The sequence below is a fragment of the Scyliorhinus canicula genome, chromosome 15, assembly GCF_902713615.1.
Source record: "Scyliorhinus canicula chromosome 15, sScyCan1.1, whole genome shotgun sequence".
Classification (NCBI taxonomy): Eukaryota; Metazoa; Chordata; class Chondrichthyes; order Carcharhiniformes; family Scyliorhinidae; genus Scyliorhinus; species Scyliorhinus canicula.
This window is the reverse complement of record NC_052160.1, coordinates 109916674-109944008: the sequence shown is the minus strand read 5'-3', so window position 1 is coordinate 109944008 and position 27335 is coordinate 109916674. Positions and strand designations below refer to the sequence as shown.

The window sequence follows — 27335 nt, the reverse complement described above, 5'->3', positions numbered from 1 at the left end:
GGTACTAATCAGTCGTGGTTTTGAATTTCACTTACGGGCTATGAATTGGCAGTGCGACTCTGCCCCTTACCCGTGAGAAGTTGTGAGAAGCTTGTATCGCAGGTGATCTGACGACAAGTTGTCCGACATGGACGGGCAGATCACCAATGACGAGGGTGGAATCTTTGTCCTGAGTGTTGGGAGGGGGGGGTGATCTCGATTAGGTCGGGGTTGCATGGCCGGACGTTCCTGGTCCCTGAAGGGGTGGGGTGGGTGGTGCCCCAAGGCTGAAGGGGCCTTCCGATTGAGGCACCCCTCCAACCACTTCCTGCACAAGATCGATGGTGAGAACCTTTCCAGTTTCGCACCCTCAGACATCGGGCGCACGACAGCCTAAAAATTGAGCACAGGTCCTTAAGTTGCAGCTTAAATGTCTTACTGGATGCAAAGGTGGGCTTCCCGTCCAAGGCCCTGTCCGCCCCACCGTAAAATTGCGTTTGGTCAGACAGGGTGGGATTCTGGAGAGAACCCCGTCCATGCTATTTGACGCTCCCCCTCTGCCTCAGAACCTGTCGGGCAGGAAGTGCACAATTCTGGTCATGCTTTCTTGTATCACAACTAATTTGACTTTTATCTGTTTCCTCTTATGTCCATTTATTCTGCAGTTTTAGTTAAAGTTGAAACACAGTTAATAATAATAATAACATTTCTTATTGTCACAAGTAGGCTTATATTAATACTGCAATTAAGTTACTGTGAAAATCCCCCAGTCACCACACTCCAGCGCCTGTTCGGCTAGACTGAGGGAGAATTCAGAATGTCCAATTCACCTAACAGCACGCATTTCGGGAATTTAGAATTAACCTATTCTATTACTACGAAAATATGCACCCACAGTATGAGCTCAGTCATAAAGTAATGTTAGTCACTGCTGTGCGCAATGAATACTGCACGGAAAGATCTGGAGATTTCAGCATGGTACAATCGATGGAATCATTGCCTGATGAGATTCCCAGTGTGAAGCTGCACTGATGCCATCAGACTGTCGAAGTAGCCAATCACATTCAAAAATCTTCATAGACAGCAAACCAGCAAATGAAAAACACTAAACATCAATCCCCTTTTTCTTTTAAAGAAATATAGAGAGAGTAATAAGGAATGGAAAGTTCACATGGGGTTAAAGAAGAAGCTGAAATGTCACGAACAAGCTCCAAATCTTTTATTAATAATTCAAAAAAATCAAGATTATGATATCAACACATAATGACCATGTACTTGGTGCTAAAACTTAAATAAACACCATGGCTTGGATTTTTGTCTCTGTGAAAAATGAGTTGGGTCCATTGTGAGGGAATCAAAAATTTAATTTGTAGTTTTTGAGGCCAATCCTAACTCGAACCGAAACTGAACTGAAAAGAGAACAGAAAGAGAAACAGAACAGGTAAAGATAGGAAAGAAACTGACCCTCCCAGTTTCTTAGGAAACAAAAGCAAATTGAAGTTTGAAAACCAAAACCTCAGGGTAAACTGACCCTGATTGAAAGGCACAAAAGAGCACAGATCAATCCAAGCTGGGGAATGGAAGTTGGTGAGTTCAGGTAAATTGAAGAAGGCAGAGTCCATATACATAAGCTGAGGATAAGCTACTGCAGCTGTTTCTGATACCTGAATGTAACATTGGTGGACCTACGCCATCTAGACCAATTAGGTTCCGCAGCCATGTACCATTTATGGTGAACAACGTGGGACTTGGGTTTGTTGTGTGCTGCTGTCGGCTGACGATCAGTCTAGATCATGAGAAGGATTGGAGCTTCACGGGGAACACAGAGTTTTGAAGAGCTTTGTGACTAAATGGGGTCACTGAAATCTGAGTGGAAGCTGAGCCAATTAGTAGTATCGGTTATTTAATGTGCTAATTTACAGTTTATATCTGACACGATTTGCGCGTTAATTCATGTTTGATCCATGTTAATTCTGAATGTTAGAACATGGGATAGAGTACATTTAATGTTTGCTTTGTTGACTCTTGCACGGTAAAATGCTTCTGTTTTAAATTGTGGAATCCTGTCTTATGGCATTATTCTTTTCATAAAGAACTGGGATTTTGAATTTCATCTACTTGTTTGATAAAGGTTAGCAGTTTCTACTGAGATCGTAACAAAACTCTTAGCAGGATTTTGAATCCACAGGCCAATATAGGTGCTGTGATTTGCTGAACTGGGATTTGGCTAAAGAGATTTCATAGTGAATTTTACTATACTTACTGAAAAGCAGAATGGCTATTCTGTGGAGGGATTGATTCATGAGCATAGTTAACCAAGGTTATGTTAAAAGCTTTAGCAGAAAATTTTAACTTAAGAGTTAAAAGCCAGGACTAAACGTTGGGAAATATTTGAGGCAATGGCGTAGCATCTGGGATTGAAAAAAGAAAAACGTAACCCCAAATGCAATGCAACATGATTTAGCTCGAACTCAGTTGCAAATGAAACAGCTTGAAATGAAAATACAAAGTAAGCTACTCAAATTTACCGAGCTAAATCGCTGGATTTTAAAGCAGACCAAGCAGGCCAGCAGCACGGTTCGATTCCCGTACCAGCCTCCCCGGACAGGCGCCGGAATGTGGCGACTAGGGGCTTTTCACAGTAACGTCATTGAAGCCTACTCGTGACAATAAGTGATTTTCATTTTTCATTTTCATTTTTCATGTGTGTCATTCCATCTGGTTCCCGCTTGTGGAGACCAGCATCAAACGGCGCTTGCCCGACGTCTCTGAGGCGAAGAGGTTGGATCCCAACACCTCGGGTTGATCGGGGGAATGCATATTATCTTTCATAAAACCACAGTGACTCTGCCTGACTGTCGGAAGATTTCTAAATGCCCTCAATAACCTCCTTAATAATAGATTCTACGAGTTTCCTACTTTCTGTCTCCCTCTTTTGAGAAAAAGAATCACATTCACTATTTTCCAATCAGATGGGAACTTTCCAGAATCTATTCAATTTTGGAAAATTGCAATCAATGCATTTACCATCTTCGCAGCTACTTCTTTCAACACCCAAGGATGAAGTCCCATCAAGTCTTGGGGATTTTTCAGCCTTTATTGCTAATAATCTTCACAGTACCTTTTCCCTGGTGATTGGAAATGTTTGAGGTTCCTCCCTCATTTTCACCCCTTGATTTGGCATTCTCACCCTTTGATTTAGGGAGGCACGGTAGCACAGTGGTTAGTACAGTTGCTTCACAGCACCAGGGTCCCAGGTTCGATTCCCGCCTTGGGTCACTATCTGTGTGGAATCTGCAAGTTTTCACCGTGCCTCCGGGTGCTCCGATTTCCTCCCACAAGTCCCGAAAGAAGTGTTGTTAGGTAATTTGGGCATTCTGAATTCTCCCTCTGTGTACATGAACAGGTGCTGGAATGTGTCGACCAGGGGCTTTTCACAGTAACATCATTTCAGTGTTAATGTAAGCCTACTTGTGACAATAATGTTATACAATTATTTTTGGGCTGTGATTTGTGTCTTCCACAGTGAAGATAGACACAAAATTTAACTCTTCCTTCCCCCCCCCTCCCCCCCCCCCCATTATTAATTCCCCAGGCTCACCCCCTTGAGAACCCCTGTTGATTTTAATTGTGCTTTTCTTTGTTAAATACTTGCAGCGACTCCATGTTGAGATGCTCATAGATCCGCCTGCCTCAGCAGCACCCGCCTTCCTGGTTAGGCTGCCGAGTCCCCAGAGCTGCCAGCCTTGTGATGGAGCCTGCAACATCAGCTGGCTTCAATGTGACAGCAAGTGGCCAATTAGGAGGCTTCCTCCTGGAAAATGTTATGGTTGGGCTTGCTGTCAGAAAGCATCAAGTCAGGAACTCCATTTGATTCCAATGCCGAGATCCTGAATCTGTTAATAAAACCCAGCCCTGTAGGTTTTACCTCAGGGAGAATCACAGGGAATATTTTTAGAAGCCAAGATCTATGTAAAACAAATATTCCTGACCACCCCTCCTCTTCTCACAAAGATATGTTTATAAAACTCAAGGATATCAATTTAACTGGTCTAAACAATCAAACTGGTCAGTTGTATTCCATGTGCATTTCCAGATTCTCAGAAAAATGAATCGATTGTGTTCCAGTGAATCATTGATTTTATTTAAGTTGCTCTCTTGGTGTGAGCTGATGATGGTATGATCATATGTATTGTCTAATGTTTGCCTGTTGTTGCTCTGAGAAGCTGGTGGTGCACTGCCTTTTTTGATTGCTAGTTTGCTTCACGTTACATCACAAAACAAGTGGGATCATAGAATCCCTACAGTGCAGAAGGAGGCCATTTGGCACATCAGGTAAGCACTGACGCTCTGTCAGAGCACTCTACTCAGGTCCCACTCCCCTGCCCTCTCCCTGTAGCCCCACCCAACCGGTCCTGGAAAAACAGGAAAATCTATTGACTGCCAAGGGACTGATAGATCCAGCCAAACCAGGGACATCACCATCGCAAAACAATAATAAGAATAATCTTTTTAATAATCTTTATTCGTGTCACAAGTAGGCTTACATTGACACTGCAATGAAGTCACTGTGAAAGACCCTAGTTGCCACACTCCGGCGCCTGTTCGGGTACACTGAGGGAGAATTCAGAATGTCCAAATTACCTAATAAGCACGTCTTTCTGGACTTGTGGGAGGAAAACTGGAGCACCCGGAGCAAACCCGCGCAGAGACATGCTGTGGGGCAGGTTGGGGTGGAAAACACCATACATAGGGCAGCACGGTAGCATTGTGGATAGCACAATCGCTTCACAGCTCCAGGGTCCCAGGTTCGATTCCGTCTTGGGTCACTGTCTGTGCGGAGTCTGCACATCCTCCCCGTGTATGCGTGGGTTTCCTCCGGGTGCTCCGGTTTCCTCTCACAGTCCAAAGATGTGCAAGTTAGGTGGATTGGCCATGATAAATTGCCCTTAGTGTCCAAAATTGCCCTTAGTGTTGGGTGGGGTTACAGGGTTAAGGGGATAGGGTGGAGGTGTTAACCTTGGGTATGGTGCTCTTTCCAGGAGCCGGTGCAGACTTGATGGGCCGAATGGCCTCCTTCTGCACTGTAAATTCTATGATCTATGAAATCCTATAGTGTGGGGCTGGAGTTACACGTGAGGCAGATTGGGTGAAAATGCGTGATTCCCAAATGTAAAATTTGCAGTGAATGTGATGAATTTTAAAAATAACAATTAAGCACTTTTTGTTATTTTTCCTGACACTGCCCCATTGATTAGTAAATGTTGACCTTCAATCCCCATGTTAATCAGATAGTTATCATCCATTCCTTTTCTATCAGATTAACCCACATGGCATTTGCAACTTTTGATTTTCGCAGTATGGTCCACATAACATGGGTTGGATCCTCCGTACCCTCGCGCCAAAATTGCGACCGGCGCAGGGGTGGAGAATCAATGTTCCCGCAAGAAATAGGGACCAGTGCTGGGTCACCGTCGGGTCACCTGGGACCATTGCCAGAGGCCCGCTCCGCCATCCTCCGCCCTCGAACGGCATGGAACTAATGTGCTTCAGCTGGGCGGGATACTCGCCTGGCACCTGCGGACTCAGTCCGCAGCCACCCTAGACAGGGGGTCCTTATAGGCGGCCAGGGAGTGCTTGTGCGGGGTTTCAGGGTTGGGCACACGACTGAATGAGGGGTTTGGTCCCGTGGTCCGAGTCCGCCATGGAGCACGGTGTGGCTGCTGGAGGCCGCCGCCGTGCGCAAGCACAGCCTCTGACCCGGAAGTGTGGGGGCCCATATGTGCAGGAAAGCTATGAGATTTACTCTGGGTCCCTGCTAGCCCCTTGCAGGGCTAGGAATTAGTGGTGCTTTCATGCCAGTTTTTCTGGCGTGAAACTTTACCATTTTGACGCTGGTGTGGGGGCATAGTCTTAACAATGGAGAATCCAGCTCCATATCTTTTGGCCTGTGAAAGGAATAAATTCTCTAATTGTACGTGAGGATTGTTAATTACATACTTTATGTGGCTATAGTTTTAATAAAATTTAAAATAAATCTTCTCCCAACACTATGATCCATGTTTGTGCAAATTGCGATCACACAGGTCAATAAGGGTTTTACGGAAGAACATATGTAAAAGATCCTCATAGAGTTCATTGGCAAATTTTTAAGGCCAAAATTTTCCAGCCCCCCACCCCCCCCGCCGGCCCGACTATCTGGAGTGGGCTTCCCGAAGGGAGTCACTCTTGGCCTCCGGTGGGAATTTCCAGCCCCACCAAGTCAATGGCAATTTGAATGGCTCGTCCATCTTGCCGTCAGGAAACCCACGGCGGTGGTCGACTCTGGCGTGACTAGAAGATTCTGCAGGCAGAAGGGGCCAGAATGTCCTGCCCTAATAGTTTGAAATTTGAAAACTTGTGGTCAACTTGAGAGTCAAGGTCTGAGTTACTGCTAAAAGAGTGCTATTCATGTTTTACCACCAACTTGTATGATTGATAAACTCCATGCCAAGATTCCAATAGAAAGGGCAGCATTCAGCAGAGAAACAGTGGGTGTCGTTCATGTACACGTGAAACGTGGGCTGCAATTCCTGGCCTTTGGGGTTCTCTGTTCCTGTCGGCATCACACCACTGAATGTGGACCTCCCGGCAGTGTGTGGTACGTTCAATGGGAAATTCCATTGCCAAGAGATGGAGTAATGAATCCCGCCAGTCGGAAACAATGTACCGCCAAGAAACATGGGGTTGGGGGATTGGAGAATCCAGTCCATCCACATATTGTGTAGTAGGTGCTGATTCTCTGCATGAGTTCTGGACCTCTCTGCACCAGCCAGAATATAAGTGGACTAACAGATAATATATGTATGGCCCATGCGATCTCCTACTTTTGACTGTCTGAAGAGGGCCAGAGAGGAATTTTCCAGAGGTTTTCTAAACTTCCTTATGGTTTCTGTGTTTATTTTGTCATTCCCAGGATGTTAACTGGTTGCCTAAAGGGGATGAGAGGGTGGGGCAGATAAGGGGGGTGGATTCTCTGTTCCCCAGGCAAGTGGTTCTTGGCAGCGCGCTGTCCACTGGCGGTGAGATTCTCTCTTCCTGCCGCTTGTCAATGGGATTTCCCATGAAGTCCACTCCACGTCGCCGGGCAATCCATGACGGGGGTGCACTGCCCGCGGGAAAAGAGAATCCCAACGGCTGGAGAATTCCAGCCAAGGAACCCCCATTATGATGATGGTCTGGGCATCCTAGGCTTCCAGCAAGCTGGTCTTTTCTAGTCTCTCAATTTTGTATGTTCGTTTGTTCATTGTATCCCTACTTTGATAGGATATGTAGCCTATTTTCAGCCAGATGGCAAGCCCATCATTTGGATTTCTCAGTAACTTAGTTTGGAAACTGTCGAGGCCAATGGCCGAAAAAACACATGAGGCCCTTTGCACACAGATTTTGGGAGGCCAAATGCCTGTTTTGAGGTTCACTTTCCAAAATGTGTTAACCAATGGTGGCAACATACAATACACATGTTATGACCAATATTCTCAGGTGGCATAGGCAGCAAAGCTTGCAGGCCTTAAACAGAGTAATTGTAGGCTGACTCCAGAAAGGCAAATTTTAAATTTACCTTCAATACGGAGACAGGTGGAATTTTAAATTTATAGGCTGCCACTCCAAATCCCACCCCACCGATTGCTTTCATGTCCCCTCCCAGATTCTGCTTACCTCCGGAGCTGGTGTCAGAGCTAGCCAGTCTTCATTCTTCTTGGTACCAAGGAGCAACCTCTGGCATGTGACTGATGATCGCAGATCGTTGGTAGTAAATAAATGGATCCAGCGGTCCAATTTTATCTGGTGCTACCGCAGGCACTTGTGCAACGCGGATCGAATCCCAGTTCAGGCAGAAGCCAATCTTGAGGTCAAGTACCCTGAACCTGAATGATTGTTACACAGGTAGCTGACTTCAATTGTATCTCGTTCAAATTTGCAGCGCCACAGCATTTAGTCAAAGCGTTTTGTTGCTGCAATGGATTTTTGCTGTATTTCTGAATTACAGGGAACAGCAGTGCAAATACAATAAATGAAAAACAGATTAACTGATTTTCTAGCTTAGAAGCTGTGTCCTTAAAGGAAAAAATCCTTCTGTTATGCAAGTGATGCTTAAAATAAGCATTTCTGAACTCCAGTATCCTAACTTCAGTGATTTATTTGTTGCTGCTGCAAGTTTGACAAAATTATTCCTTGTTTTGTTCCTTATCTTTTCTTGGATATGCCAAAAGTGTAGGGTGATCTTTTCAAAAGCAGTTTGGTGTTCCGTATACACCAGGCATTTTCAAAGTGGGGGTCGCAACCCGCTGGTGGGTCGTGGGCGGGTGTCGGGAGGGTCGCGGAGCCGTCTGTCGCGATGCTCCCGTTTGCGCAAATTTGTGCGCAACAGCTGCAGTAGCTGGCATTTCACAATGCCGACTGCAAGCGGACTTCAAAATGATAGCTTCGACCATACAAAAAAATGCGGGCATACTGCACATGCGTGCCCTCTCATCGGTTCCGCATGCGCAGAACCGCTGTGGTTCCATGAGCTCCAATGAGGAAAACTGACCAGCTGGCATTTAAAGGCAAGACTTCACCCAAAATGTGAAGGTACTTTTGTTCTAATTCTGTTATGAATTGCTTTTCTATTTCTGATCCCAAAACCGACTGAGCTACCAGCACCTAAGTAGCTAATCCTGTGTTACACTGAATTACATTGAATATACCACCACATTTGGCTAAACAGCCCATGTCCACATTTTTGCTTCATTCGGAACACAATTGAGCATAACGCACTGTTCATAGATGAGAGAAAACAAGTGGAGAAACAAAAGATCATTCTGGCCAGCCCACACCTCGGAATTGAATGAAATGCAAATAGATACAGGAGCAAATGCTTTATCCCTCATTTCTTTCAAAATATGAAGCAGCTACTGGTCTGGCCATGTGGACAGAAAAGCAGCAAATGGAATACAACTCAGGGAAGTGTGAGGTGATGCATTTGGGGAGGTCAAACAAGGCAAAGAATTATACAGTAAATGGGAGGATACTGAGAAGTGTAGAGGAAGGGAGGGACCTTGGAGTGAATGTCCACAGATCCCTGAAGATAGCAGGACAGGTTGCTAAGGTGGTTGAGAAGGCATCTGGAACCCTTCCATTTATTAACCAAGGTAGGTTTACACAATCGGAGAAGCAGGAGAAGATGTTTTTTTCATTGCAATGTAATCTTCCTGCCTGAAGGGAGGCAGAGAGCAGATCACGCCCCCCGAACGTCGACATCACCTGCTTTGGGTGCGATTGCAATTCCACCATTCTGTCAGCAGCAAACAAGGTGAGAGAAAATGGTGTGTTGCGAAGGTCGGCTGGCATGGGTTCCGAAGGTCGGCCGGCGTGGGTCCCGAAGAACAGCCGGCGTGGGTCCTGAAGGTTGGCGGGTTGGTAAAAATGGGTCCCCGAAACAAGTTTGAAAAACACTGGTATGCACTGTATGTTATTTACATTTTGCACATTTGTTGATGTTTATTTCGTATTTAGCCTTTTATTTTATTCAGTTTATTTAGCCTTTGTATGAAATTTAATAAAATATCTAAACCACACAAAGCATATCCAGTTATATTGTAGAGAGTGCCAGCCACAGCTCAGTGTTACACTCTCAGTGTTGTAGGTTCAAGTTCCACACCAGGGGCTGGAGCACTAAATCTGGGCTAGCAACCAGACAGCGGGCTGAATTTTTAACTGGACGGTGGGCGGAGGGAGGAGGGCAAAACTGGGGAAAGAATCAGCTTGTTAGGAGGCCGGGTCCAACTCACCATTTAACTTGAACATGATGTAATCCCTTGAGAGAGGCTTGTTACCAATTAGAATATGTTAATTACCCAATTTGAGAGAACACACTTTTTTTCAGACCCGTTTAACTTCAGCTTCAAGCATGCTGATGCTTGCTGGTCAAAGCACAGTGAATGGTAATAATAATAATAATCTCTACTGTTACAAGTAGACTTATATTAACGCTGTAACGAAGTTACTGTGAGAAGTCCCGAATCGCCACTCCGGCGTCTGTTGGTGTACATTCAGAATGTCCAATTCACCTAACAAGCACGTCTTTTGGGACTTGTGGGAGGAAACCGGAGCACTCGGAGGAAACCCATGCTGACACGGGGGAGAACGTGCAGACTCGGCACAGACAGTGATTCAAGCCGGGAATTGAACCTACGAGCCACTGTGCTACCATGCTGCACATGGCAGTGAGGGGCTGAATAAATATGAGGTAAGTATGGCCAGTGGGTTTCTGACCTGCTAGTGGGAAATAGTTGTTTGCAGTACTTCTGCTGAGCAGTTACTTTCTACAGTTTAGAACTTAACAGTATCACATCAAGATGGGTACTGCTTACGCTGCCTTAGATTAGACTTCAGTTGAGGATCAATATGACAAATATGAGTGCTAGAAACAGCAGAAACTTGCTCATTACTGGCCTGTAAATTTATTGCAAGGATGGCAGTAGAGAGGTGCAGCTCACAGGAGGTAATATCTACAAAACAAGGGGCTGGTTTAGCACAGGGCTAAATCGCTGTCTTTGAAAGCAAGGGGCTGGTTTAGCACAGGGCTAAATCACTGGCTTTGAAAGTAGACCAAGGCAGGCCAACAGCATGGTTCAATTCCCCTACCAGCCTCCCTGAACAGGCACCAGAATGTGGCAACTAGGGGCTTTTCACAGTAACTTCATTTGAAGCCTACTTGTGACAATAAGTGATTTTCTTTTTCATTTTTTCAAAACAGCGTCAACAGGCAGAGGCTGAATTTCTTTGTCATGTCTGAAGACAATTTTTTTTAAATTCAAAAGATATTGTAATCAGATAATGGAAAACATCTGCAGCTCACTAGAAGAACACCTGTTGTCTGATGGATCTAGCGACCATGAGTTAACCAGTGGCTGTTATAATTGAATACACGAGACACAGGATTGGTGGGTTTAGTAGTCACAGAGGAGTCTAAAAGGAGAGTTAAAACAAATGGCTTATTACCAAGGTAACGTATATACAAGTAACAGTGCCATCAGGGATTAATCGGTAGCTTGGCTCCGACCTGAGATGGCTTTTAATGTCCAGAGTTAACGATCCCACTGATGGGCCTCTGCCTCTCAGCGGGGGAGCTCATACTCCACGAGGCTCATGAGGAGATTAATTGGGTCATCCCAGTGGGTCTCGTGGGGGTTATAACAGTGGGGAAACATGCGCAGGTTAGTATCTGCAAATAGCTTGCCGAATGTTTGGTTTGGTTCACCGACTCTGGTCTCAAAGGTTTTTTTTAAAAAACACCCCTAACTGAAAGACAAACTAAGACTTTAGGTTTCTGGGAAATGGGCTGTGATCTCAGGTTACCAGGGAAACAGAAACTGGTTGAAATCAGATAAAGAAGAGGGCGATGAGATGATCTCAGCAGTACAGGCAGACGTGAAGAGAGGAGGTGGTCGTAGAGTTGAAAAGCAAGCCCAAAGCAACTGAATCTAGGAGCAGAGCTGATATCTGCCTTTTGAGGAAAACTGTACCCATGGAGAACTCAGGTGGAGTAAAGCTGCTGCTGGATGGAAATTAGAGGCTAAATCCTGCGTGAAGAAATGGATCTGCAATTTGGCCCAAAGATTTTTAGAAATTTGATAGACTTTGCAGGTGGATTTGTTGCTATATATACTAAGTAGACAGCCCAGTAAATCTGTGACCATCATTGTTGTATCTGTTATTTAAAATGCAATTTATAAGTTAATTGTGACTAAAATTTGCCAGTTAATTTGTGTTTAATTTATGTTAATTGTGGTTTGATTGTTAAAGTAAAATCTCATCAATTTTTCTTCTGTTGGGGTCATGTGATTATTTGTTCTTTTTAGTTGTTGGTGACCTGGTTATTCAAGCACCCTGAAAGTCGCCGCTGCCTCAAACATTTTGCTTACAGTTCTTCTCACACTCTGCCACGGACATGTCCAAGATGTTCCATTTGGTTAACCGCAATGCATAAAACCGCTGCCTTTTTTCCTTGGTGGAAATTATGTCAACTTTGCCAGCGATGATGTCAGTCGACATGAGCAAGTGCTTGGGTTTTGCTGCTCTGGGTGGCTTCCCACACACGCCAGGTGTCATTCACTGTGCACACATGGCAATCTGGACACTCACAGAACAACTATGAACTATGAACTATCAACTGACAGGATTTCCACTCTATTAATGTGCAGCAAAAGGATATTTATTCAGGTGTTTCAGAGCTTGCAGTAATTCACCCTCCACTATCTCATTGGACATGGGAGCTGACTTAAAGAGCGATGATGGATACCCACTTCAAAATTGACTGATGGCACTCATCAGGAACATGACCATTGAAGCCCAACAGTGCTTCCACAAATGCCATATCCCCAGCAGATATGTGATTGAACAGGTCATGATGAAGATACACTTCAGGTATCAGGACAGATCAGCTGATGTACTGCGGTATGCATCTGCCATTGTCTAGGAATAGTTGTGCTTTTCTGTGCTCTCCACAACATTTCACAACAGAAAAGCTTGGAGCTGCCAATTCCTTCACACTGAAGGTTGTGAATCTTTGCAATTATCTAACCCTGAATGTTGTGCATGCTCTTTGATGAGTACATGGAAGGCTGAGATTGATTTTGGATTTCCCAGGGAATCAAGAGCTATTGTGAGCTGGTGGGAAAGTGGAGTTGAGGGAAAAGATCAACCATGATCATATTGAATGACAGAGGAGCCTTAAGGGGTGCACGGTCTATGTTCTCAAAGTTGAGCTTGAAAGGGGCAGGTTATATTTTTGTCACACAAGTGCTAGACAAAGCACTGCCAAACTATCTTCCCATTACATTGAACAATGTTACCATCACTGAGTGTTGCCCCATTATCAACATCTTGAGAGTCACCATTGACCAGAACAATAGTTCTGGCATGGACACCCTGTCCCTACAGTGCAAAAGGATGCCATTCAGCCCACTGAGTCTGCACTGACCCTCTGAAAGAGCACCCTTTCTCAACCCACTCCCCCAAACTATCTCCATAACCCCATATAACCTGAACATCTTTGGACATTAAGAGACAATTTAGCATGGCCAATCCACCTATTGCCTTTTCTCTGTGGCTCTGTGGCTCTGCTGTAACTACGGAAATCAGTGGGTTTGCCCTTCTTTCTTTGATATCGATATTATATTGCTCAGAGTCGCCAGGTGTCAAATGATATCACCACAAGGTTCAACCCGATATCGATCAAAGAGCCAAACACCAGTTTGTTAGTTCAAGGTCAAGGATACTTTATTTACAAACAATTAGTCATGCAACATAAATACTACTAGGTAACTACACCTTTCGACTAAGACAACCTGTACTTAACTTCAGGCACCCGGCCTAGTTCAGAGGAACAGTGGCCATAGTTCGATTCTGGATCTATCGAGTCTAGAGAAATAACTGCTGCTCAGCTAGGCTCATCCGTCTGGTAGCGAGCGTTGAACTTGGACTTGCTTCTGGTGTTGCTACAATTGGAGATGGCCGTGATGGAGACACCAGGTCCAAGAGAGGACAAACACATGGCGGATTCTCTTCTTATACTTGGGGGTTTTCGTGCTCTTTTGGGTGGTCCTTCAGTTTGGACCCCACTAATTGGGTGATATCTGATCACTCTGTTCAATTCCTAACCAATAAATGGGCGGGGGCCTGGATGGCTGGGCATGTCCCAAGCGGCCATTGACCCCATTGTTTACGCTTCCCTTGAACAGGGAGTGGTGCCAAAATGTCTGGGACTGTACCAGTCACTCGAGTACCAGTCCTTCGTCTTGGTGAAGATGGGCTATCAAATGCTAATCAGCCCATCAAAATGCGAATTGGTCGGAGTTCCAATACCGTCTGGACTCCTTGCTTGCAAATATACATTTCAGGCTCTGAGTCTGCCTGAATCTTGCTTTGTCTGTTTTATCCACTAGGCTTTGCAAGTTTCTTTGTTCCTAGTTGTAAATGGCCATCCAGGATGGCTACACACCCTACCTGGTCATCTTTGGACTTTTGGGGGAAAATTGGAGCACCCGGAGGAAACACACGCAGACACGGGGAGAATGTGAAAACTACACACATGCAGTCACCCAAGGCCGGAATCGAACCTGTGTCCTTGGCGTTGTTAGGCAGCAGTGCTAACCACTGTGCTACTGTGTTGCCCCAAGTCAACTAGAACAGCCAGATAAATGCTGAGGCTATTGGAAAAGATCAGAAGCTGGATATTCTATGGGTATTGGCTCACCATCTGACATTCCAAAGCTCTACCATAAGCCAGGGACAAGTCAGCTGTGCAATGATGTGTGTTGTTTCAACGAGAGTCAAATAGCTCAACACTGTTCAGAACAAAATACTATATTCGATGACCTAACTGGTCTTGCCCCCCGACATCGATGTATTGTGGATCGGGTATGTATGGTCCACAAGTTGCACTGCAGCAAGTTGCCAAGATGATGGCAGTAACTCCAAGCCCATCAGCTTCCCACCTGGAAGGAACAAAGACAGAAGGTGCATGGGATCACCGTCACCTCCAAGTCAATGACCGTTCGAACCTGGACACAGAGAGCCATTATTTTGTATTATCACTTTGGCACAATCTTTTTAAAAAAGGACAATAAATTACAGCCATGCCACATCTTAAAGAATAATTTAACAAAAATACTCCAAATATTTTTGTCATACATAATTTCACGACTGCACATTTTTCTCATATACCCTGGACGATTTAAAATTCATGTTTGAATTGTTACACTGAGTAAGAACACCATCGTCTTGCAATGAAAATGTTTTCACAGGCATTTTGATACACTTGATCAGTGAGGCGTCCTATTTGTTGTAGTCTCAATTCCTGTGACTGATTGCCCAAAGCGGCTTACATTTCAGTATCAACTGCTGCACATTATTTTACTTGTCAATCAACAGTTACTGTCTTGTTGGCCTGTGGTCCCAAGCGCTTTGTACCTAGTAGAAAATGCAAAGCCAGCACAGTGTTCACCACAATCCCTCATTTTTTAAAGCTAAAACTGTTTAATCTTGCAAAGAGAAAGGACTTAACAGTAAAATTATGATTAGATTGTTATGGATGTCGAGCGTTGCAAATCTGCCCCTTTATGTTTATACCAAAGTTTAAGTCTCACTAAGTTGTTATTCTACTGTAAGGGTCGTCCCTGTTTATTCCTTTATTTCCCCTTTTTGCCGTTATCATTTTTGATCCATGGATGATTAACGGACCATTAACAAAGTAGGTAGACCATAACAAAGACAGTATGTGAAAACTGGCACAAAGCAGGCCAAAATCGGTAACACCAATGGAGCCTGTTGTTTCTGGTGCTCTTCATTCCTTATGAGAAGAAGCAGGAATATGCCCATTGGGAAGGCCTTTCCATCTGCTTTGATCTTCTGAACTTGTGGGGAGAGAAGCTAAAAATATGAGTACACTGAGACTGACTTTGGTTAAGTATAGCCTGGTCTCAGTTAGAAATGTAAAGGCAAGAAATGGAACGGAAAATTTATTTCAAACCCTGGATATCTCAGTTACTCTGCATTGGAGGTGATTTTAGAGCATTCTGTGCCTTGATGTTTGGGTACAAATCAATGCTTGTGGGTTATTCTCATAAATCCAGGAACATGGGGCGGAATTCTCCGACCCCCCCGCAGGGTTGGGGAATCACCTGGGGCCGGGGTAAATCCCGCCCCCGCCATGGCTGTGATTCTCCGCCACCCGGGAAGCGGCGGGAGCGGGAATCGGGCCCCGCCAATTGGCGGGCCCCCCGCGGCGATTCTCCGGCCCGCGATGGGCCGAAGTCCCGCCGCTGTCAGGCCTCTCCCACCGACGTGGTTTGAACCATCTCTGAGCCGGCGGGAGCAGGCGGCGCGAGTGGGCCCCCGGGGTCCTGGAGGGGGGGGTGCGGGACGATCTGACCCCTGGGGGTGCCCCCACGGTGGCCTGGCCCACGATCGGGGCCCAGCGATCGGCGGGCGGGCCTGTGCCGTGGGGGCGCTCTTTTTCTTCCGCTGCCGCCACGGCCTCCAACATAGCGGAGGTGGAAGAGACCCCCTCCACTGCGCATGTGCCGGTGGTGACCTCAGCAGCCGCTGACGCTCCGGCGCATGTGCGGACACACGCCGACCGGCGAAGGCCTTTCGGCCAGCCCCGACGCCGGGCGGCGTGGCGCCAAAGGCAGTCGGCGGACCGGGAGCCACTCCAGCGCGGGCCTAGCCCTTAAAGGTGCAGAGAATTCCGCACCTTTGGGGAGGCCCGACGCCGGAGTGGTTGGCGCCACTCCGCTACGCCGGGACCCCTGCCCCGCCGGGTAGGGGAGAATTTCGCCCCTTAAATTAACCAAAATATAAACCGAGAGTTCTAGGGAAAAAAAAACAGCAGGTCTGGCAGCATCTGTGAAGAGAGAAACAGAGTTACATTTTGAAACATTAACTTTGTTTCTCTCTCCACAGATGCTGCCAGACCTGCCGAATTTTTCCAGCACTTTCTGTTATTATGTTAGATTTCCAGCACCTGCAATATTTTGCTTTCATATCCTTGAATGAACAAATCCTTTGAACGAAGTAAAGCTATGTAAATAGGCAGCAGAGGGTTTTGGCGGATGTTTCTCAGAAACAATGTAAAATGATTGAGGACAGTTGCAGGTAGTAACATTTTGGTTTGAAACTAGTAGAAAGCTATTACAATGAGTTTCCACTGTGGCTACGAAGCTGTCCAGAAAATCTGGAGCAATGAACCAGTCCAGTGTGCAAACAGGGATGAAGAATTTCTGCATAGGGACTAATTCTGATTAATCACTCTGTAAATGTTGTAGGTAGTAAGGGGGTGTCAAACGCTCCCTCTTAATACACGTCAATTTGTTTTTCAAATGGTTAATTTGTTCTGTAATGTTGTGATTATTTTACTGGATCTCCTGTGATCAATAGAGAAAGTTTGCACATTCAAACTATCTTTTATTGATGAAGTGTTTAATTACTTTTCTTTATGGTAAGCACAATCTTTGGCCTTCTGTTGTTAGCATTTTCTGACACTATTGATTACTGAAGTAATTTTACACTTGCTTATTCTTAATTGATGAATCCAGTAATCAATGCAATTAATCAGTCGATGTCCCACTTTTCAACTGGCTGGATATTAAATGCTGTCATTGAATTTTGCATAGTGTTATGAGCAATCAGTAACTCTCTCCTTCATGCTTATGCTTTCTACTTTCTCACTGCAGGTGGAGTCTGTGTGGCCCAGTCACTGAAGATTCCACGAGATCCCAAGAAGGCAGAGTTCGACAAAATTATCAAGCGGCTATTGGAAACCCCCAATGCACGTGGAGTCATTCTGTTTGCTAATGAAGATGACATTAGGTGAGTCTTGATACTGCAGATGAAAGGAGCTCTGCACTTGCATAAATTTCAGTGTTCAATGGTTTCATTTGTAGATCAGAGCAAACTAAGAGAGACAGGTGAATCAGAGGAGAAATTCCCGAGAGCAATGAGCTACATGCAAAATGATGGAACCATGGTAGAAGGCATTTAGCAGAGATAAAGGGAAAGTACTGGATAGGAGAAGAGAAAACCGACGTCTCACTGTTGTAACCTCCATGAGGACCATGGGGAAACAATTATTGATCTTCCAGTGACTCGTGGAATGAAGGCCAGCCACCTTGGGCTTGTTAAGGCAGGGGATAAAAGTGGGCCCCACTCAGGATCTGATCAGATCTATCCCCTCATTGAGGTCTGCACTGGGAGTGAGATGCTGTGCTAAGCATGTAATTATGAACATGTAAATACAAACATGCAAATATAAACATACAAATATAAACATGGAAATATAAATATTCACCTTTGTTACTGACAGCTTCCTTATGAGTTATTATATTCCTGTTCAAGGACTAGAGATAAAATAGCACATTAAAAAGAATCTAGGAGATTTAGTAAAATGGTGAGTTATATGGGTGGAAGAGTAGCGGTGAAGGAAGTCATAAATGCTACAGAAAATCTAGTCCGACTGCACCTTGAGCACTGTATGCAGGCTACTGAAATATAAGATTATTTCAAGTCTTGTACGTGGAGAAGCTGAGATTAGTTCCCTAATGCTAGCTATGCTAAGGGTTAGGGAAAAGCTGGAGAAGTTCAGACTTTCATCCTTCAAAGCAGGGAACCTTTTTATAGTTAATATAGAAAAGTTAAATCCAAATCAATGAGATCTGAGGTGGGCCGCAAGGGCTCTTTGTTCGTAACTATTTTCTGATATAATATCATGTGATATAGAACATAGAACAGTACAGCACAGAACAGGCCCTTCGGCCCTCAATGTTGTGCCGAGCCATGATCACCCTACTCAAACCCACGTATCCACCCTATACCCGTAACCCAACAACCCCCCCCTTAACCTTACTTTTATTAGGACACTACGGGCAATTTAGCATGGCCAATCCACCTAACCCGCACATCTTTGGACTGTGGGAGGAAACCGGAGGACCCGGAGGAAACCCACGCACACAGGGGGAGGACGTGCAGACTCCACACAGACAGTGACCCAGCCGGGAATCGAACCTGGGACCCTGGAGCTGTGAAGCATTTATGCTAACCACCATGCTACCCTGCTACCCTGTGTTGAAAAGGAATAGACATTCTCTATATTAAAACAGATTTCTAATTGTTTTGTGGCTACTCTAATCATTTGAAAGCTGCTCGTTTAATACAATTCCTGTTAATCAGATGATCCCCGTTTCTCATGCATGCATGCAACACGTTTTTAAATATGCAAGTAAAATCCCATCAACTATCCCCTCTCCCAAAAGAAAAAAAGCAAATTCCTTTGTACCTCTATGCCGCAGACTGAAGGATGATATTGAGAAAAAATAATGAAAATGTTCTTTTAGTGATTTTTGAGGTTGCTGAGCAAAACATAGCACCGCGGTAATCATATCAAAAACCAGTGAGTGCCAGTAATGTTACTTTTTAACCTAAGGGATCATTCATAACTTACTTGTCAAGTAATATATATTGCAGTTCTACAATAGGTGCAGTGACCAAATTAGTTTTCAGAGTGTAGTAATCAATTCTGTGCCATATCCCTAGGGCATAGTTTTTGCTCCCAGCAAATAAGTATTAAAGTAATTACTTTTGTGTTCTTTTTCTGGCTGTGTAGGCGGGTGCTGGAGGCGACAAAAAAAGCCAATCAGACAGGCCACTTCCTGTGGGTTGGTTCTGACAGTTGGGGTTCCAAAGTGACACCAGTGTTGCAGCAGGAGGACGTAGCTGTAGGAGCTGTCACTATCCTTCCGAGGAGGGTTTCAGTCCAAGGTGAGAGAATCTGGCCCTTGTACACCCAGGTATTCAATTTCTTTATCTCCTGGTCCGATCAATAGACATAACCACAATTGAATACCAAACTTAGTAATTTATCTTGTATTCTTTTAAATCTGCGTGCCTTTTTTTGTTAGATGTCTGCAGTTTCACTTGCAATTCACAATCTGTCCCTCAATTCAAGTTCTGTGATCAAAAGTTTACTCTCAGTAGTTATTTCTACCCTTCAGGGTTTGAGAAAAAGGAAAAACAAGGCTAAGCTTATTAAATGGAACAGTAAGAGCATGGTATGTTTGTGCACTGATCCACCCAGACCAGGAAATCACCAGCTTTGATCCTCACTTTACGGTGAGCAGGAGCTAGATTTCAGCTAGTTGATGAAGGGCTTCTTCAATTAGCCTCAATAACACTGGTCATGGGAAGGGATACAAGCAGACCACGGTAGTTACCCTTGTCATGGTACACTGAATCCTTGTATAAAATATATGTATGTGGTGGGCACGCAGGAATAGGACAAGCGCCCGCTCTGCATTCCATCAATAAGGAAACTACTCTGTAGGAAGGAGATTTAAGGGGTTTGTAGTAAAAGAAATATTGTTTCTGCATTTATAATTAATTGCCTTGCCACCTGAATTGTTCAAGACACTTTTGGTGAGTTCTTCTTCCAAGATCACTGTGCACAATTGGCTTTAATGTACTTGGGACACAGCTGCTGCTCAGATCTGCAAAGCCCTTTACATCTAATTGGCTGATGTGCTCATGATCATGTTATCCACATCAGAGTGGGGAGACATGGTAGTACAGTGGTTAGCGCAGTTGCTTCACAGCTTCAGGGTCCCAGGTTCGATTCCGGGCTTGGGTCACTGTCTGTGTGGAGTCTGCACATTCTCCCCGTGTCTTTGTGGATTTCCTCTGGGTGCTCCAGTTTCCTCCCACAGTACAAAGATGTGCAGGTTAGGTGGATTGGCTCATAATAAATTGCCCTTAGTATCCAAAAAGGGTAGGTGGGGTTACAGGATAGGGTAGAAGTGTGGACTTGGGTACGCTGTTCTTTCCAAGGGCTGGTGCATACTCGATGGGCCGAATGGCCTCCTTCTGCACTGTAAATTCTATGATTCTATGAGCACCATTACATTGATATACAATACTAATGCATTTAATAATACGGAAACTTTAGTTATGGATATGATCCCTTACTTCAGGTGCCCCTCAAACTCTTTGGGATGGGGGGAGAGGATTCTCCGCCTGCATTGCACCCCCCCCCCCCCCCCACCCCCCCCCCCCCCCCCCCCCCACCCTCCCATTCCCAGGAGAATAGCAGGCAAGCCAATGAGCAGGGTTTGGGCTGGGTGCCGAACTGGCATGAACCAGATTAACATATTTAAATATGCTTTGTCAATTTAAAGCCGGATACTCTTGGTATTCGCAGCAGACGTCAACGGGAATCACTGCTGGTGTCCACCACCAGAGACCAGACTTGATGACCACGCCCAAGGGCTCAGAGGTCATTGGAGCCTTTGCATGGTTGGGGACATGGCAGACACTTCGCCCTGGCACCTGGCAATACTAGGTTGGCACTGTCAAGGGGGGCTTGAAAGGGAGCATGAAGGGGGGAGGGGGGGGGCAAGAAGTGGGATAAGGGCATCTGGTGACCACATAGCTGAATGTCACTCACCTGGGGGTGGGGGGGTGGGGGGTTCTCGTACCAGCATTTGGTGGGATGGGGGGCTGATGCCGGTGAGAAGTGGGGGATCTGAAGGGAGACCTAATGGAATAGCTCCAATGTCATTGGGGGGTGGCAGAGGGAGTTGATGCTGGTGAGGGTGGTGGGGTGAGGTGGTACTGAAGCCTCAAAGCTGTTTGCGGGGGGGGGGGGGGGGGGGGTTTGGTGGCTTCACTGTCACATTGAGATCTCTGAAATTTGTGAAGCTGGCCTCCCAGCATGTTTCGGCTCTCTGTGCTGACGCAAAACCCACCGCACTCCAAAAATAATTTGTGTGGGGGGATTGGAATTTGAATAAACCATTTGTCTGGAATCACACCTCGTTTCCCCTCTGGAGACCACACTGAGAAATATTTTGGGAGGATTCCACCCTTGTTATTCTTCAAAACAAAATACAACATTAAAAGTTACCCAAGCTATCAGCATGTGTGAGGAAGGCAGTGGGAGACCATCTTTTTGTTAGGTGTTCCTGTGCCTTTATATTCAGTTAGGATCTAACAGTGTAATCCAGTTATACTTCGCTGCTAACTAGCCGAAGATTGGGACTTGTACTCTAAATATGAGTCACAGAAGGTTGGTTTACAAGTGCAACAGGTGATTAAGAAGGCAAATGGAATTTTGTCCTTCATTGCTAGAGGGATGGAGTTTAAGACTAGGGAGGTTATGTTGCAATTGTATAAGGTGTTAGTGCTGCCACACCTGGAGTATTGTGTTCAGTTTTGGTCTCCTTACTTGAGAAAGGACGTACTGGCGCTGGAGGGTGTGCAGAGGAGATTCACTAGGTTAATCCCAGAGCTGGAGGGGTTGGATTATGAGGAGAGGTTGAGTAGACTGGGACTGTACTCGTTGGAATTTAGAAGGATGAGGGGGGATCTTATAGAAACATTTAAAATTATGAAGGGAATAGATAGGATAGATGCGGGCAGGTTGTTTCCACTGGCGGGTGACAGCAGAACTAGGGGGCATAGCCTCAAAATAAGGGGAAGTAGATTTAGGACTGAGTTTAGGAGGAACTTCTTCACCCAAAGGGTTGTGAATCTATGGAATTCCTTGCCCAGTGAAGCAGTTGAGGCTCCTTCATTACATGTTTTTAAGGTAAAGATAGATAGTTTTTTGAAGAATAAAGGGATTAAGGGTTATGGTGTTCGGGCCGGAAAGTGGAGCTGAGTCCACAAAAGATCAGCCATGATCTAATTGAATGGCGGAGCAGGCTCGAGGGGCCAGATGGCCTACTCCTGCTCCTAGTTCTTATGTTCTTATGTTCTTATGTTCTTATATTAGGGTCATAATTTAACTGTGAAAACCATCTTCTGGCACAGGGCAAATCTCTCTTCCAAATTGTGTTAAAAAATAAGTCCAGGTTTGCAGCTGTTTATTAATTAATTAATTTTAAAATGTATTTGAATACAAACATGTATCAAATCAGGTTCCAGCAAATAAACACCCCGGGAAACGTACTTCCCAGCAATCAACTGCAGTGTCTTTATTGATTTTTTCCCCTTTTTCACACCCACCCTCCGAAATGAACAGCCCCTCAAACACAGTCACAAACATCCCCCACCTTTTCTCAAATGCTCCTGCAATGCTCCTTAACTCATATTTTATCTTCTCTAACCGCAGGAAGTTGTACAGGTCACCCAACCAGGCCGCTATCCCTGGTGGTGATGCCGACCGCAAATTCAGCAAAATTTGTCGCCGTGCAATCAGAGAGGCGAAGGCCACAACATCGGCCTTCCTCCTCTCCACGAGCTCTGGCTTCTCTGGAACCCCAAATATCACCACAAAAGGATCCAGGTTCACATCCTCCTCCACTACCTTGGTTAAGACCATGAACACTCCCGCACTATATCTTCCCAATTTTTTGCAACCCCAAAATATGTGCGCGTGACTCACTGGCCCCCGCCCACACTCTCACACTCATCTTCTACCCCCTGAAAGATTCCACCCATTATTGCCTGAGTCATATGCACCCTGTGCACCACCTTAAACTGTATCAGGCTCATCCTTGCACAAGAGGTCCCGTTTACCCTACACAGTGCCTCACTCCATACTCCCCAATTGATCCCCCCTCCCAACTCTGCTTCACATTTCTCCTTGATCTTCACCACCCGATCGCCACCGTGCTCTCTCAGCCACTTGTATACATCCCCAATTCTTTTCTTCCGCATCCGGAAGCTGCAATCACTGCAGGGTGTCTCCCAGCAACCTCGGGATCGCCTTCCAGACTTTCCGTGCAAAGTCCCTACCTGAACTCATTCCTTCTCGACAGCTCTACCCTCTCCCTTAGCTCTTCCAGACTGGTGAACCCTTCCTGCAAATACAGATCCCTCACCTTGGCCAACCCCACTTCCTTCCACCTCCTGTACAGTAAGAAGTCTTACAACACCAGGTTAAAGTCCAACATGTTTGTTTCAAACACTAGCTTTCGGAGCACTGCTCCTTCCTCAGGTGAATGAAGAGGTATGTTCCAGAAACATATATATATAGACAAATTCAAAGATGCCTGGAGATCCTCTCCACTTTGAGCCGGCAGTTTGCGGTGTCGATGGTAGCCATGATGTGGAGATGCTGCCGTTGGACTGGGGTGAGCACAGTAAGCAGTTTTACAACACCAGGTTAAAATCTAACATGTTTGTTTCAAACACTAGCTTTCGGAGCACTGCTCCTTCCTCAGGGGAATGAAGAGGTACCTCCATGGCCTCCTCCATCAGTTTTGTTAAGTTCCACTAATGGAGTCCCGTCCATTCCCTCGCTACATGAATCCCCAAATACCTAAACCTATCCCTCGCTACCGTAAATGGCAACCCCCCTAAATTAGCCCGCTGTCCCAGCTCATTCACCAGGAACACCCTGCTTTTCCCGATATTCAGTTTGTACCCCAAGAACCCTCCAAACCTCTCCAGCAGGCCCATAATCCTTCCCATCCTCTCCAGCGGATCCAAAACATACAGCACGAGGTCATCGGCATAGAGTGACACCCGACGCTCCCTCTGTGCCCTCATAATCCACCATTTCCTCCTCGCCACTCCCTCCAGGGTGGGCACCCTCGAATATTCTCTGTCCACATCCACTATCTCACTCATGAGATGGTCATGTTCCTCTCTCCTTTCCCAATCTGCACGATGCTTAAACAAAATAATTTCCCCCCCGGACCACTGCCTTCAGTGCTTCCCAAAAAATGGCCGCTGGCACCTGCCCATTCTGATTCAACTCCACGGGCGGACATCTCCCTCCACCCCCCACGCCGAGTGGGAGAATCGCCGGGGCGCCGAGCAAGTCCCGCAACGCCGTCCCAGCACCCGCACGCGATTCTCCCACCCCCCCAAACCGGCGCGCGAGATTCACGGCTGGCCGCTGGGAGAATCGTCACTCGTGCTTGTAACGGGCGAGTGGCAATTCTCCCGCCCAGATGGGCTGAGCGGCCTGCCCAACACGACAGGTTCCCGCCGGCACCGTCCACACCTGGTCGCTGCCGGTAGAAACAGCGTGGGAATGCTGGGGGGGGTGGCGGCTTGTGGGCGGTGGGGGGGGGGGGGGGGGGGGGGCATCCTGCACCGGGAGGGGCCTCATAAAGGGTCTGGCCCGCGATCGGTGCCCACCGATCGGCGGGCCGGCCTCTCTGAAGGAGGACCTCCTTTCCTCAGCCTATTCCACCCTCGGCTCGAGGACACAATTAAAATCTCCTCCCATGATCAACTGTTGTGTGGCCAAATCTGGGATCACTGTCGGCAACCACATCATAAAAACCACATCACCCCAATTTGAGGCATACACATTTACCAACACCACCTGGAATGTGCCCCTTCCAATCCCCTCCTCACAATCATATATCCACCACAGTCCGATGGGATCTGTGCTGCTGGCATGGGGTACTTTGGCGGGGGCTGTGGGGACTGGTGGAGGGTGTCCAGGGGGTGGCGATGGGGTGTCCAGGAGGACACAATTTGGCCGGCCAGGTCAGTGCGCGGCTGGCGCCATGTTGTCCGGCGCGACCGCTGCAGGTCATCGCCGTGCGAATGTGTGGCCACAAACCCGGCAATTCTCCGGCCGTTTAAGTCGGGAATGCCGGGAATTTTATGTGGCGCGGCAGCTAGCCTGCCACCGCATGGAGAATTGGTGCAGGGGCGGCGCCAACATTTTCATTGTAAAACTCGACACTTCCTCCGGACAGTGCCTCAAAATCGGAGAAACCCAGTCTCTCTGATTCTTCAAATTGATCTGACAAGCTTCGGCGGGACCAATGGTGGAGTGCACCTGATTAAATGTGAAACAGGCCTAGCTGCCAGGATCACATCACAGTCAAATGGACAAGCTAATATCTTGGAAACATTGTCACTGTGGCCAACATGCTTTCTTATCCCTGGAAAACAATATTAAAATACAATGTTATACTCCAGAAACAGTAAGAAGTCTTACAACACCAGGTTAAAGTCCAACAGGTTTGTTTCAAACACGAGCTTTCGGAGCACGGCTCCTCCGAAAGCTCGTGTTTGAAACAAACCTGTTGGACTTTAACCTGGTGTTGTAAGACTTCTTACTGTGCTCACCCCAGTCCAACGCCGGCATCTCCACATCATACTCCAGAAAGCCAGTTAATAAGGGATAGACCTGGAGCTAATCTTCACTCAGTCTTACATTCTTTAACAGAGTGAAACATTACAAGCAAAGAGCTCCCCAATCAACCAATCTCTTCATATGTGCTCATGTGAAAACATAATGAGTGCTCCTTATCTGCAAATAATTAAACATAACTGATGTACAATTAACATGCAGTGTACATCTAAACCAAAGTTAGAAATTGACCAACACATTTCGACTTGCAAAATTGCCTGACCATCCTGCCCTCAAATGGACCCAACCCGACACCCCCACCTTCCAACCGATCAATTTCCATCCATTTACCTTGACTTCCCCTGGCCTGTCAATTTTACAGGGCCCTTTAAACCTATTTGCTTTCTGGCAGCCAGTACAATTAAAAAGTAAGCTTACCCTCCCTGAGCTCACACAGTGTTGCATTGTGGCCTTCGGGGACTCTTTCACTGCAGGTCCTGAGCAGTTCCCGCCAGGAACTGGAGGTCTCAGCAAAGTTTTCCAGAGTGGGTCAATGTGATTTAAACTCTTGTACTTCCAGCGGGCGAGGACTTTGCAATATGTATTAACGTTTCTGGACTATCTCTTGCTTTGACCAACTTGACCAATCTATCATTCTGTTGATAGGCTGGTCAGTGGGTTCTCATGGCAGTCCCATTGTCCTGCTAGCTGTGACCTTCAGAAATTTCCTCCAGCCATGTATAGATGATGAACTCTTTCCTTCGTGCCTCTTACTTGTGGCAACTGAGCATGAGAACTTAGTGGATAGAGATCAAACAGAGCTCCTTCAACCCTTTGCGACCCTCAGCAATTAAAAGATGTTTAAGTAGATGTGTTAAATCTTTCTAATTGTATTGAAGCTGGACTTCCTTGACACCTGGTGTGTAGTTTCAGCAGCGGAGAAATTAAATTGTAAATACACCATTCATGTAAAATATATTCCCTGAGGTCCAATTGCACTGAGCTTTTTAATGGAAAATGGAGTTCTTTGCCTTCCACACCTCTTCAATTACTTACCAATGGAATGCTCACTTTGAACTGGATTCTTAAATTTATAAATAACATTCAATTTTTTTGCCCATTTAGTGTCGTTTATAGTTATTCATAAGGAAGCTTTGATTTGTGAGTCACTTTATGAATAATGATTGCCGCCGTTGGTGTTCTTGCAATGTGAGACAAGCTACCGCATAGAGTGACAGATGTAAGTAGCAAAGGGGCATTTGAGGGGACGTTTGAAGTGTAAAAGATGTATGGATAGGATGGGTTGAGATAGATAGAAGGAGACTGTAATGAACTCCAATTGGCTTTATTGGTTGGCCAATTGGAGTATGAACTCCCTCAATGATAGCTCATTGAGGGGGCCCATATAAGCACCTGTGTAGGCTTTGTGAGCCAGTCTTAAGTTGACTGGACTGCTAGCAGCACTGTTTGTAGCTGCTCCTGTAATATCGTTATTGTTAATAAGTATTGGTGTGGTGACAGAACTCCTGCCTCCCGTGGATTACTACAGTGGCGACGAGGTAAACTAAGAATTTTGCGGAGACCAGCTGCCGCACTCGGAGGGTAAGCCTTGCCATTTTAAAAATGCCGTTTTTTGGGAGGTTAGAGGCATTAGACCCGGCAATTGAGGACTGGTCCCAGTATGTGGAGAGAATGTGTTACTTCTTCCGGGCAAATAATATACTGACGGACGAAAGGA

The 27335-nt window shown here is 45.9% G+C and overlaps 1 protein-coding gene across 1 annotated transcript in view; it reads left to right on the top strand.

Moving 5' to 3' along the window:
* LOC119978492 (metabotropic glutamate receptor 4-like) overlaps positions 1-27335 on the top strand; it is a 1510615-nt gene that overhangs the window by 647747 nt on the left and 835533 nt on the right. The window contains exons 4-5 of the mRNA XM_038820161.1: positions 17241-17376; positions 19166-19320. Of these exons, the coding sequence (XP_038676089.1) occupies positions 17241-17376; positions 19166-19320 (291 nt within the window). The remainder of the gene's footprint in view (positions 1-17240; positions 17377-19165; positions 19321-27335) is intronic.